Raw genomic sequence first — 12,939 nt, 5'->3', positions numbered from 1 at the left:
AATATTGTTATAATATTACCATAGTATATGCTTCATGAGGGCAGATGTCTGTCTTATTACTGTTACCCCAGTGATATCCCAGCTACAGTGGTCAGATTTTAGTAAATAACTGAACAAATGAATATAGGAATTAATGAATGATAGAATTTCAGAACAGCTTTAAAAAATAGTTCAGATGTGCAAGATAAACCATCCCACTTTAACTGGAATACTGAAATATAGGGTTGTTGGTTTTTTTGGTTTTTTTTTTTTTTCAGTCAGATTTGCAATCACTCCCAGACATTCTGGAATGAGCAATCAATTTATACGTTTAAAGGTGCTAGCTAAACTGTGTACATTCGAGATAATGGTGGTCTTTTTACACAGTTTATGAATTAATAAATGCGGATGATATTACATAAATATTTTATAAATACACTACCTATAGTGACAATTTGATTATGTTATAGGATTATATTAGGATACTAGATATTTTTAGCTCTAACAGTGTTAGGTGATGGGAATGTAAATCTCCAGAGCAGAAATGAAGACAGGAAGTGAGGGCAATAGGCTTCCATGTCACTTTGAACTCATTCTTTGAGGAACTGTGTGTGGGAATTGGTTCTACTCTGATTGCAGTTAGTTTTATAGTAGTCAATATATGTATACTTTATTGTGGAGGTAGGTTATATGTTTCATCATTTCAAAAGTTTACTCCACAGTATTCTTTTTCCTTGTCTGGTATTCTTCCCCAGTTTAAACTTTACAAATGGTGAAAGATGTCTTTTTTATTGTTTGTCCTCAGAATGGCTTCACTCCTTTATACATGGCTGCCCAGGAGAACCACATTGATGTTGTAAAATATCTGCTTGAAAATGGAGCTAATCAGAGCACTGCTACTGAGGTGAGACTGTCAACCCTTAGGTTCAAATTCTCTGATCTCAGTGTCCATGTCCTTTATATCCACCTGCAAAGGATCTCCATTATTTTGTCTAAATGATGCTAGGAATGTTTGCGTTGCTTTTGTCAGCTACAACAGTGACCATGGGTGAATGACCCAGCACACATGGATGAATGAGTATATGTCTTGATTTGGGATTCATATTGATTTGCTTTTCCATGAGCTCATTTTTCCATCCATTTGCTGTTCTCTGGGTTTGGGGATCTTGTATATTATTCTAAAATTCGATGGCAGTAAATTCTACGGATCTCTTTTCATCGGTATTTTATCTTTTAGGATCCAATTTAGTTCTTTAAAGGAATAATTTTTAATGATCAGAAATGATTCATGGGTATTTGTATGAGCATGATTTTATGAATTCGTATTTTTCTGAAGCACAAATTATGGCATGTGGTTGTGTGACTGTGATTACAACAACAAGGAAATACAATGTTCAAAGTCAATTCAGTATCAACATATTCAGGAAATCTAGACATAAGAAGGAGTTAGAATGGACCAACTTAGAACATCACTTTCCTTTATCTATGCATGTCCTCCAGTAAACAGAACTTGCTTTCTTATTTTCCTTCCCTTTTTTTGTGTGTGTTGGCAGATTAAGGAGCAAGTTCAGGGGTTGCTTAGAACAGTGCTTTTTTAGCGATGCTCCAGAAACCCTTGAGTTTGAAGAAATTGCTTCAAGGGGCCACCCAAAAGGCTGGAAGTGGGTGACACAGAAGAGCAGAGAAAAGAGTTCCACGGGGCCATGCCTCTTCTCACCCCTTTCCGCCAGACATGCAGGCTTTGATTTTCCTTTTCCACATCTGTGCCACCACTGATAAAACTTTAAAACTCCTGACCTAAAGTGAAAGATGACTGATAGACACTTGTCACCCAGAAACTAACTTGATAATTATTAATGTCTGATATGATTTCCTTTCTGAACAATTAAGGCTTTCGGTGAAATAAACATGGATTCCCTCCTACCCTGCTGTCTGGGAAGAAATCATTGTAAACTATTTCCAGTCCCTCTGGCAGGAAACTTTTTATGGAGCCAATGGCAATAACTTTCTGACAGCTTATTCTCATTAGTTAAAGACAAAATTCCAAGTAATCGCTATTAATGGGACCATGTTTCTTTTTCGCTTGTGTTTGGAAAACAGAACTACCCAATGTAAAATGACTTCAAGTTCTCTATTTAGCACATACAGATTTTATACTCTTACACATGGTACAGTGTGATTTTTATGTTCGGGGCCATTTTTTCCCCTAACACCCTAATTATATCAATGAATAACATGTGAATATCTTCAGGCAAAGCTTCAGTAACTGTATGAGACTTTCTCTCTGTATCAGGACCACAGAAAAATGTACCAAAATAAGAAAATCTGTGTTTATTTTATTTTATTGAATGCAGAATCACTTCCCAGAGGAACCTTGACACTACAGAGTTCATCTGTTCAACATATAGCCTTATTATTTCCAGCATATGGTTTGGGGAAATTCAGCTTGCTGGTAGTCTTAGCTGTCTCAAGGCTCCTTGGGTCTAGACCTCTGGAGCATTTTAGTCTGGTTCCAAAAATAGCCCTTTATGTACATTGTATCAGAGGAGGCCATGTTACATTGTGATTCACAGAAAACTAAAACCCTCTCTGAGTTCTAAACAAAAATGCTGCTTTTGCAAGTGACTCATATGAGGTTTTGAATCCTACCTTAGACATGTGGATGCCTGGTTTTATTTCATATTTTAATATTTAAATAATGACATCTATAAGCTAAGTTGATTAGTCCCCCCTGCTGACTATTATCAAGAAACTATTATCTATCATCAAGAAACATACATATGCATAAACTTCCCCACATTCCCTTTTAGTCTGTCATTCTGTAGAAAACTACTATCCTTACGGGGCTTTATGGCTGATTACGTTTTCTTATTTTGTTGTATTGCGGAACACCTTCTACAGAGGCATTTTCACATGTGTGAATATGCATAAAGAAGACATTTACTCTAACCTGTTAGTAGACCTAATTTGTAAAAATTAATACTAATCAAGACACTGTGACCACTTGAAAAATCAGATAATTATGAATTATTCAATATGGCAATGAAACCTATGTTTGAAAATAACTAGTTAAATGTTTGAAGTTTCCTGTAATTGTAGCAATCAGCATTGGTAAATAAATGATGAAGAATGAAGCTACTGAATTTTAATACGGGTTTCTTTTTCATAGAGTTAGTTGAGGTACTTGAGAAAATCATTTCAGATATTTACCCTTCCCCCATGAAGTATGGATTCGAATGAAATCATAGTGGTGGACATCCAAAGTTAAGTTCTCTGAGGGGAATCCTCTGTCCCTCCAGTACCATTTTTATAAATGTTTGCTAGCTTCCTTCTTCCTGAGTGTTACCGAAATTGAAGGCTAAAACCTTTTTGATTAGGTTCTGTACTGTCAGCAAATGCATTGTTTCAAAGAAAAAACAAATTTCACGCTCTTTGTACATAAACTATCACAGTGTTAGAGTGGATAATCAAATATGTATATGATGATATCTTTACTCCTTCACAGAGTGCTTAATTTGTGCCAAACAAAGTTCTAAATTTAGGCTACTAGTATTACAACGCTACATGGTTTACTCTTCCATTCTGTTATGTGATGTGTTTATTTAAAATTCAATTCTTATTAAAATAAATTCAAGTCTTTTTGTGGTAGTGCAATAGGAAATCATCTTACCTCAAAAATCTACAGTTTTGAAAGATTATTGTTGGAAACAAATCGAGTGGTTAGATTATGATAAATTGCTGTTACAATCCTATTACCCTCATCTCTTCTATGAATGGAAACTTCTGAGACTTGTTTTCAAGCTTTTGTGGAGTAAGGGAAGTTTTAACAAAAACAGAGTCTAGCCTATATATATATTTTCCTCTTTTTTTAGAAGAGGAACCAGGCACCAATGCAATCACATGAGAGTTTATTTGACAAGCTTAAGCTTGGGCCCAAGTATACCCGACACAGCGGAGTAGGGACTTGGACCCCGAGCCAGATTACAGTCAGAGGGGTTTTTTGTTGTTGTTTTGTTTTGTTTTAATTTTTAATTTTTAATAAACATATAATGAGTTTTTAAAAGCAGAGTAGAGGTGGACTCAGTGGTGGGTGAGGACAAAAGGGGTGTTCAGAAGGGCTATCAGGGTAAAGAAGACTGTCAGGATATTGAAGGCCTGGTTACTATCAAGCCAAGGCCGTTTTTCCCTTTAATGAGGCACTAGCGTGAAGACAATTGGGAGTTTCCTGGTGGAATGTCACATTCTTGCTATCAAGCATCCTTGTTAGTGAGATTTGGGTTTAGAAGAAATTTTGCTTTATTTACTTTTCCTTCTACCACAGCCTCCTTTAGTTTTGTTTATGGAGGGGAGGATGACATTAGGGCTTAAGGAACTGAGTTATTTGTCTCTGGAAATTGGGCTAGACTTGAGGTGGCTACAGCCTTGTTTTTCTTGGCCTCCACATATCTAAATTATCTAAATAATATAAAATTCAACTAAATGCAAAATTAATGAATTAGCCTTACTTACCAAAAGGTTTTAGGTTACATTATATCCCAAAGTTGTCAAATTAATTGGCGATAGACCATTCCATTGATAGTTATCATTCTCCCCAATCAATATAGAGATATTTAGTAGCTTGCATAGTTTATCACACAATTTATTTCCCTGTCTTGGCTACCATATCTTTGATTGTCAATCAGACTTGTTTTCCATTATCTCTACCCTTTCCATCTTTTCCTTTCTATAAGGTGGTCTTACTTAAGGTTGTTCTAATTTTTATTTTCCCATTCTCAACATACATTTAAGCACCTCTTATTATGCACAGTATGCTTTGTAAGGGAATGCAGATGTTTTTCAAGATATGTAGAATAGAAACTAAGAAAACAATCCGATGAAGCCAGTCATAGTATGGTGAATGACTGATTGTCAGTTGCTTTAATCTTTTTTAAATCAGTTTCAGGGGTAGAATGTAGTGATTCATCAGTTGTACGTAACACTCAGCACTCATTACATCAAGTGCCCTCCTTAATACCCATCACCCAGTTGTCCCATCTCCCCCGACCTCTCCTCCAGCAACCCTAGTTTGTTTCCTAGGAATGTCTCCTTCCCTATTTTCATCTTACTTTATTTTTCCTTCGCTTCCCCTATGTTCATCTGTTTTGTTTCTTAAATTCCACATCTGAGTGAAATCATATGGTATTTGTCTTTCTCTGATTGACTTATTTCCCTTAGCATAATACCCTCTAGTTCCATCCATATCATTGCAAATGGCAAGATTTTATTCTTTTTGATGGCTGAGTGATGTTCTATGGTGTGTGTGTGTACATAGTGTACATACCACCTTCTCTTTATCTATTCATCTGTCAATGGATCTCTGAGCTCTTTCCATATTTCGACTATTGTGGACATTGCTGCTATAAACTTTGGGGTGCCTGTTCCCCTTCGAATCACTAGGTTTGTATCCTTTGGATAAATGCTTCACAGTGCAATTGCTAGGTCATAGGGTAGCTCTGTTTTTAACTTTTTAATGAACCTCCATGCTGTTTCCAGAGTAGCTGCATCAGTTTGCATTCCCACCAGCAGTGTAAGAGGGTTCCCCTTTCTCTGCATCCTTGCCAATGTCTGTTGTTTTCCTGAGTTGTTAATTTTAGCCATGCTTTAATCTACACGGTAGTATTTCATCCTTTTGCATTTCTTCTCTATCTTAATTATTATTTTAAACATTAGAGGCATTGCTGAGAGTTGAATCTCATGCTTCTAAAAGTGAATGGAAAATTTTTTCTTCTTCCATTTTACTAGGATGGCTTCACGCCACTCGCGGTGGCGCTCCAGCAAGGACACAACCAGGCAGTGGCCATCCTCTTAGAGAATGATACCAAAGGGAAAGTGAGGCTGCCAGCTCTGCATATTGCAGCTAGGAAAGATGACACCAAATCCGCTGCCCTCCTGCTTCAGAACGATCACAACGCTGACGTACAATCCAAGGTAAAAGCTGAACGCATTTGTGGAAAGGACCTCTTCAGCTGCCAGGTTCCTCCTGGGGGATGATAAAGAAGTAGGCCGTGGTGATAATGCAAAATTACTTCCGGTTATCGAAAGAGATAAATTACTTCCAGAGGTATTTCAAAAAGAAGGGGGCTGCCTATTGGGTAGAGTAACAAGAAGAATTTTTAAGATAATTTTCTTTTAAAATGAGGTTCAGCTTTTTTAGAAATCTGTGTATTTATTCTCTTTGTAATCAAAAATAATAGAAGCAGAATTTTAGAGTGATAACATTGTTTTGTGTAGTGTTACGGATGTCTTTTCTCAGGAGGATGTATTTTGGCATGTTGAAACAATGTATCCAACTGCAGCCAGCAGATTGACTGTTTCCTTAATTTTGCTCTGTGTAATATCTTCCCTCTTTTTCCCACACAACACTGCTTCAGATGATGGTGAATAGGACAACTGAGGTACAGTATTACGGTTATACCAAAATATATCTTGATTTTATTGATTTTAGTTTTTTGCCCAATTAGGATAAATGTTCACTAATTCATACTAATGATCGGAATTTCCATTAGTAGCAAATTAATTTTAAAACTTTTCTCATAATTAAGGGAAATGAATACTTCAAAAAATTTAATGTGACATATATCAGAAGCTATTTTATCAGTGTAGCTATTTAAGTAGTTTATAAGAATAGAGCATAAAATGAAACTCTTCCTTAATATGTGTTTTCTGAGTGAGCTTTATTATTAAATACTATTTTGCCAGTAAGAAATATGACCTTCTCTTAATGAGATTTCTCAGGCTCGAGTTTAGCAAAGTGAAATTTAAGGAGGTTTCTTTGCCACTGTTTTATTCTTTTATCTCCTTACAGTTGCCCTTTTTTCCCATATTTTTTTAACTACTTTGTATATAATCAATAGTGGTAATTGAGAGTATCATGATCAGAACATTTGCTTTTATCTCTCTAAGTCTTAATAGTACTTGATATGATATCATCTATTTTCCACATACCAGAGTAAGTCACATCGATCACCAGGAACATTCAGTGCAGAAGCTTTTCTGTATTTGTGTGTGTGTGTGTGTGTGTGTGTGTGTGTGTGTGTTTAGCAGCCTCTCCTTGACCATTGCCAAAAGAGGCACTAACACAAACATCGTTGAAAGCATATTGTAAAAATAAACCTGTATTCAAAGACAAGTGACTGTGTAGGTTGATTTTCACTTTTTTGAGGGGACTCTTTTAGACTAACATCTTATGATCACTGGGTTATGGACCTGGAGAGGTTTTGAGCATTCATTTAACTTTTACTGAGAGTAGTGTATTTCTAGAACTAATATCATGTTTATTAAAAAATTTACCTATTGATAAGATGTGAATATATGTGATATAGGTGCAAATACTTGAGTTAGTCTTATTATTTCTTCTGTCCCATATCTGTGCATGGAACTTAGGACATAGATTTAAAAAAACAAAAAAGAAACCAATTTCTTGGTGCCCAATTTCTTGCTCAAGACTGGAATCATATAAATTGATATCTTAATTACTGATTTTAATACCTTTAATTTTTAGGTGATTTTTGGTGATTGTTTAAGAGGTATTTTTGACAGCAATTTTGGCTCTAAATATTGTGTTGAAAGCAGCAGTTTGGGGAGATTTGTACTGAGTTAGAAATATTTCTTTGAGAACAACAGAGTGACAAAGAGGGGAACCCTTCCACCGATACCCCTGTAGAAAGGTGAACTGAGCTTCCTACCTTCATGGTAATCAGGCAAAAGTTCTTCAGGGAGGCTTATACAAGCTTTGTGTTGGTTGGTCAAAAGTCAGAGTCTGAGCCATCATCACAGATGGCTGACGAGGCTGTGTCACATAATAAATTGGTTTATTTTTGCAAATAAGAAAAATAATTTGAAAATGATTTACTAGCAATCACTGTGTTGCCCCTCCCCCCCGGAATTAAATTGTAACTTAAAAGATAGACTTACATTCAGCATATGTCTGGATGACAGGAAATATCAAGATAAAAATGAAAAACTTGTAGTCAATTACTTCTTAAAATACAAAAATTTGACATTTTATAAAATAACAGTCTGGTTGTAAACTGATTTTTCCCTCCATTTTGACATGAATATTTGGTATCACATAGGCACAAAACTATCTTTACCACAAGTGTGGGATTTTGACTGATAGTTACTATTCTTATTTTGTGTCCTGGTTCTCTATCGTCAGAAATTATTTGCAACTAATTCAGCTGATCGCACAGAGGATTTTCTATTACCTAAGATATCTGAATGCTTGTTTAGGACATCTGAAAAGCAAAGTCACCGAAAACTGTTTATCAAATGAATAGGAAAATAATGGTTGTGATTTAGATAATATTTTTCTTAAAAACAGTGTATATAAATCAAATATTTATATACAGTGTATATAAATCAATATTTCAAATGAGAGGGACTGATACAAAATAACTTCAGAACTGCAGGGTTTGAGATCCAGTTCTGTAACAATAGTCTTTATTAACAATATCCTATCATCTTTTATTGAGTAAAGAAAATGATGAAATTATGGCGAGCAGGGAGAATACATGTTTGCATACTTTAATAATAAAAAGAGTTAATATACATCTATTGTGAAAATGGCAACAATTTCTAACTAAATTTCATCAGAAAAAGAAATGAAAGGAAGTATAATTTTCTTCCATGAAGATTTTCAGACTTATTTTTTAAACATTCTGAGAGTAAACAGTTCTCTAATGGCTATGTAATTGATTTAACCTGCTTATTTTATTTCATAACAATCTTGTTAAAATTTGTTTTAATTAACATTCAAAATTTCGATTGGCTGACTTTTTTTCTTTATTTGATATTTACATTGATGCCAGGTATATTGTTTAGTTTTTGTTTTTTAACTTTTTTTCATTGTAACAACCTCTTCTCACTAAGCACAGTTGTTAAAGAAGACAGAAGTATGACGGTGTAAATGATGTGGAACAAATAGTGTACCCTCTATAAGAGTTTCTCACATTTTCATAGCTTCAAAGGCACAATGCCAACTAATGCTGTTTGTTGTTGTTGTTTTGTTGTTTTTATTAAAAAGCCCTGAGCAAAACAAAACAGTAGTTTTGAGTCTTTCTCTGGAGAAATTTTTTTTACTCATAATTACTTTAATCCAATGGCTGAAACTTTATGGTTTAATCATATTCTGTTTTTCTCTAAAGTTAAACCAACCCAAGAAACAAATTGTTGTGTATAAACAATAAATCTTGTAAGCAGATAAATCATTAAGCTAATTAGAGATAATGTTGCCAAGAAATGCAGGGTATTTATTTACCTGCTTATTTTGTTAGTTATTTACTACCTTATTGCACTAAAATTTGAAGAGCCTTATTAAAGCAATTATTATCTGGTATTGCTCACATACTAGGTAAACAACTACCATGAGATTTTCTTCACTAATCCAGGGACTGCGACATATGGAGGTGAAATGCTTTACTGACTGTCATTTTCTTTGCTTTCCATAGAGTGGTTTTACCCCTTTGCACATTGCCGCCCACTATGGAAATGTCAACGTGGCAACTCTTCTTCTAAATCGGGGAGCTGCTGTGGACTTTACAGCTAGGGTATGGATTAAAATAGCTTCTCATTTTAGATAGTAGTGAATGGACATTATACTAAAGTAAAAATGGAAAATAGTAATAGCTTGTTTCTTTTTCCTTGTCTGGATCTGTGCTGGATTTATTAGATTTTTCTTTTTTTTTTTCTTTGAATCACATGAAGTCATCATGACCAAATAAGTGAAAAATAAGAATGTATCAGTTCACATATACATGCTCTCATTTTTCTCATATTTTGATAGGGATTACATTGAATATGTAGATTGCTTTGGGTAGCATAGACATTTTATAATATTTGTTCCCTTCAGGCTCTCCATGTCTTCTATTCTTTTTAGATTTTATTTATTTATTTCACAGAGATCACAAGTAGGCAGAGAGGCAGGCGGGGGCGGGGGTGTTGCGGGGGAGCAGGCTCCCTGCTGAGCAGAGAGCCCCATGCGGGGCTCGATCCCAGGACTCTGGGATCATGACCTGAGCTGAAGGCAGAGGCTTTAACCCACTGAGCCACCCAGGCACCCTTCACTCCATGTCTTCTGTTCAGGAATTTTAATCCATTTGCATTTAATTATTGATAAAAAGGATTTAATATTGCCCTTTTGTTAATTGTTTTCTACTTGTCTTGTAGCTCTTTTTCTCTCTTTTCCTCTCTTGCTATCTTCCTTTATGATTTGTTGACTTTTGGTATTATTATACTTTGATACGTTTTTCTTTTATTTTGTGTAACTTGTATAGTTTTTTGTTTTTTGTTTTTTTTCCGTGCGTGGTTATCTTGGGGCTTACATAAAAATTTTATAGTTTTAACACTTTATTTTAAGCTGGAAACAATTTCAATTGCATTTAAAAAGTTTAATTTCCTTCTCCCACTTTATGTTACCACAGTTGACATCTTTTCATATTGTATGTTTTAATATATTTTTTAATTTGGTTATTTTTAATACTTTTTGAGATGTTATACTAGAATTAAAAGTGATTCACCTACTTAAAAAGTGATGTGGAATAAATAGCATATTTATTTGTGGCAGTTAAGGAGGATATTTATTCTGACATCAGTGTGAGTAGTTATATTTAAAGATCACTCCATGAATCATGAATGAGCAACACAAGTCAATCAATCATTAAACTGTTAGAACGTTACGTATCAAATGTATAAATACATTTATACAGTGTTTTAATGATTATGGGGCACATAATTTGACCAAAAATGTTTTTAGTGAATTGAGAGTTTGCCCATGTAGTCTTACCAAAATACATAACAAGACATCATGTTGCATTATATATTTAATGGTAAGCTTTCACTGGAAAGAATTCACTTACATGATAATTACAAAACACTATTCTTAATATAAATCAGTAAATGCAATATTTGAATATTTGTAAAATTTTGACATGCAAAAAGTCAGGTACATATTCTTGCCATAATGATGACAGAGAGTAGCTCATAAAGTAAACAACTATAATTCATATATATGGTGTTTTGTCCTGAGAAGGCTTCTGTACTGAAACTATGTTGAGCTATTTTCAAGTTGTTTTTCATACTGAATTATTCTGAAGAAGGTATTTTTAAGAATCATTTTTCCAATGGTTATTGAATATGTATATTTGTATTCTATTTTGAAGCAAAGGAAACTTGAAGATCCTGGAATTTTCAGAGCCTGGATACTGTAACAAAAAAGATATAGACTTTGACTAGGGCTCTGTCCTAAGTAGAATTTGACATTTTTTTCTTATGTCAAAGCACTCCCTTTGTCTCTTGACAATGTGTACAGAGTAATGTGTATATTCAATACATATGTTATAGGCACGGACTAACTTAGTTATGTAGTTTCATTCCATTTTTCATCCTCTAACTGTAGTGCTCTGTGGTTTGTGTGCTTTTTTGTCCCTTAAAAATCAAAGACATTGAAACTTTTTAGTAACCTCAAATCAAATTATGACATGGGTCTCAGCCTTACTTTGCGCCCACTAACAGAGTCTTCACCGTCATGCCCTGTCATACCCAACATGCTCTTGTTTGGTCTTTCCATGGTGTAGAATGGAATCACTCCTCTGCATGTGGCTTCCAAAAGGGGAAACACAAACATGGTGAAGCTCTTACTGGATCGTGGTGGTCAGATCGATGCCAAAACTAGGGTGAGTGTCTCTGTTCTTTCAATTTCCTACCATTTTTGTCTTTGTATTCTTTAAGCAGGCACCTTAAAATAGCAGTCCTGAAATATAAGCAATGTGTTTTCAAGGAAATTGCTTTCTTGGATTCGATTTAAATTTCATACAATATTTAAAGGTTTCTCATTGTCAAGTGGAATTAATATTTGCTCAAAAGTGTTGGGGAAACAGAATGCTAGGCACTCAATGAGACAGTTTTTCAAGTCCTTGGTTATTTTGGGTAACAAAGATGAAAAATTGAACTGAAGTTTCTCTGATTATTATTAGCTTTACATTTCTAAAACCCAAACACAAAAGCCTATGTTATGCTGTGAGGATGTGGCTTTTACCTAAATACAAGGATACATGTTGATAATCTTTTGCTTCTAATTTTCTAATTTTTAAATCATTTTTCTTAAGTGATTATCCTATACTGACCTGAGCAGGAGATCTGCTATGTGCTTACAGAACAAAGGCATCTGGTTATTTTTTCCTTTAATTTTATTTATTTAGAGAGAAGAGAGAGAGAGAGCATGAGAGACGGGGTGGTCAAAGGGAGAAGCAGACACCCTGACAAGCAGGGAGTCCAATGTGGGACTTGATCCCAGGACTCCAGGATCATGACCTTAGCCAAAGGAAGTCACCCAACCAGCTGAGCCACCCAGGCACCCAAGGCAGATGTCTGGTTATTATGTTGCATCTTTACTCACTCCAGTTTGATAAGAGGCAGGGCCCTTCATTCATTTCAAATTTGTCAAGAAGAATATAAATCTAAGTTTTATATACTGCCAATAAATAGATGATAAGATAGGCTGGAGAGGATCATTGTTCAGAGTTTGGCCTCTGAAGGCAGACTACCTGATTTCAAATTTACTTCTACTACTTACTAGATATAGGATATTGGCAGTTTACTTATTACCTCCTCTGAACATAGGCTGATATTGGTACCTATCTCATATGGTTGTATGAAGATTAACTCTTAGATATTATTATTTATCTTTTTGAAAGTGGGGTGGTCAATTACTTAGCTCTTCATAATTTTTTATTATGTTAATGACATTATATGTAGTTACTTCCTTAAACATTAAATTGGTACTTCAGTATTAGTTCCCTGGAATAGATTTGGTTAATTATAGACTTCAGCAAAACTTTAAACATTCTTATAATGTTTGAAGTATATGGTGTGAGAAGTCTGTAAAAGATAGTGATAGGATATGTCCCTTGTGATATTTTATCT

The 12,939-nt window shown here is 34.7% G+C and overlaps 1 protein-coding gene across 50 annotated transcripts in view; it reads left to right on the top strand.

The window, feature by feature from the left end:
- ANK2 (ankyrin 2) overlaps positions 1–12,939 on the top strand; it is a 323,587-nt gene that overhangs the window by 179,615 nt on the left and 131,033 nt on the right. For 37 of the 50 annotated variants that reach the window (XM_004748037.3, XM_045085498.1, XM_045085499.1 and 34 more), the window contains exons 5-9: positions 785–883; positions 5,761–5,946; positions 6,390–6,413; positions 9,468–9,566; positions 11,592–11,690. In XM_004748037.3, the coding sequence (XP_004748094.2) occupies positions 785–883; positions 5,761–5,946; positions 6,390–6,413; positions 9,468–9,566; positions 11,592–11,690 (507 nt within the window). The remainder of the gene's footprint in view (positions 1–784; positions 884–5,760; positions 5,947–6,389; positions 6,414–9,467; positions 9,567–11,591; positions 11,691–12,939) is intronic. The other 13 variants (XM_045085487.1, XM_045085492.1, XM_045085491.1 and 10 more) reach the window with 1 other exon arrangement.

Source organism: Mustela putorius, unplaced genomic scaffold (assembly GCF_011764305.1).
Source record: "Mustela putorius furo isolate JIRA1106 unplaced genomic scaffold, ASM1176430v1.1 tig00000868_pilon_pilon_pilon, whole genome shotgun sequence".
In the NCBI taxonomy this organism is placed as follows: domain Eukaryota; kingdom Metazoa; phylum Chordata; class Mammalia; order Carnivora; family Mustelidae; genus Mustela; species Mustela putorius.
Note: the sequence above shows the minus strand (reverse complement) of the source record. Positions and strands in the feature narration are given on the sequence as shown.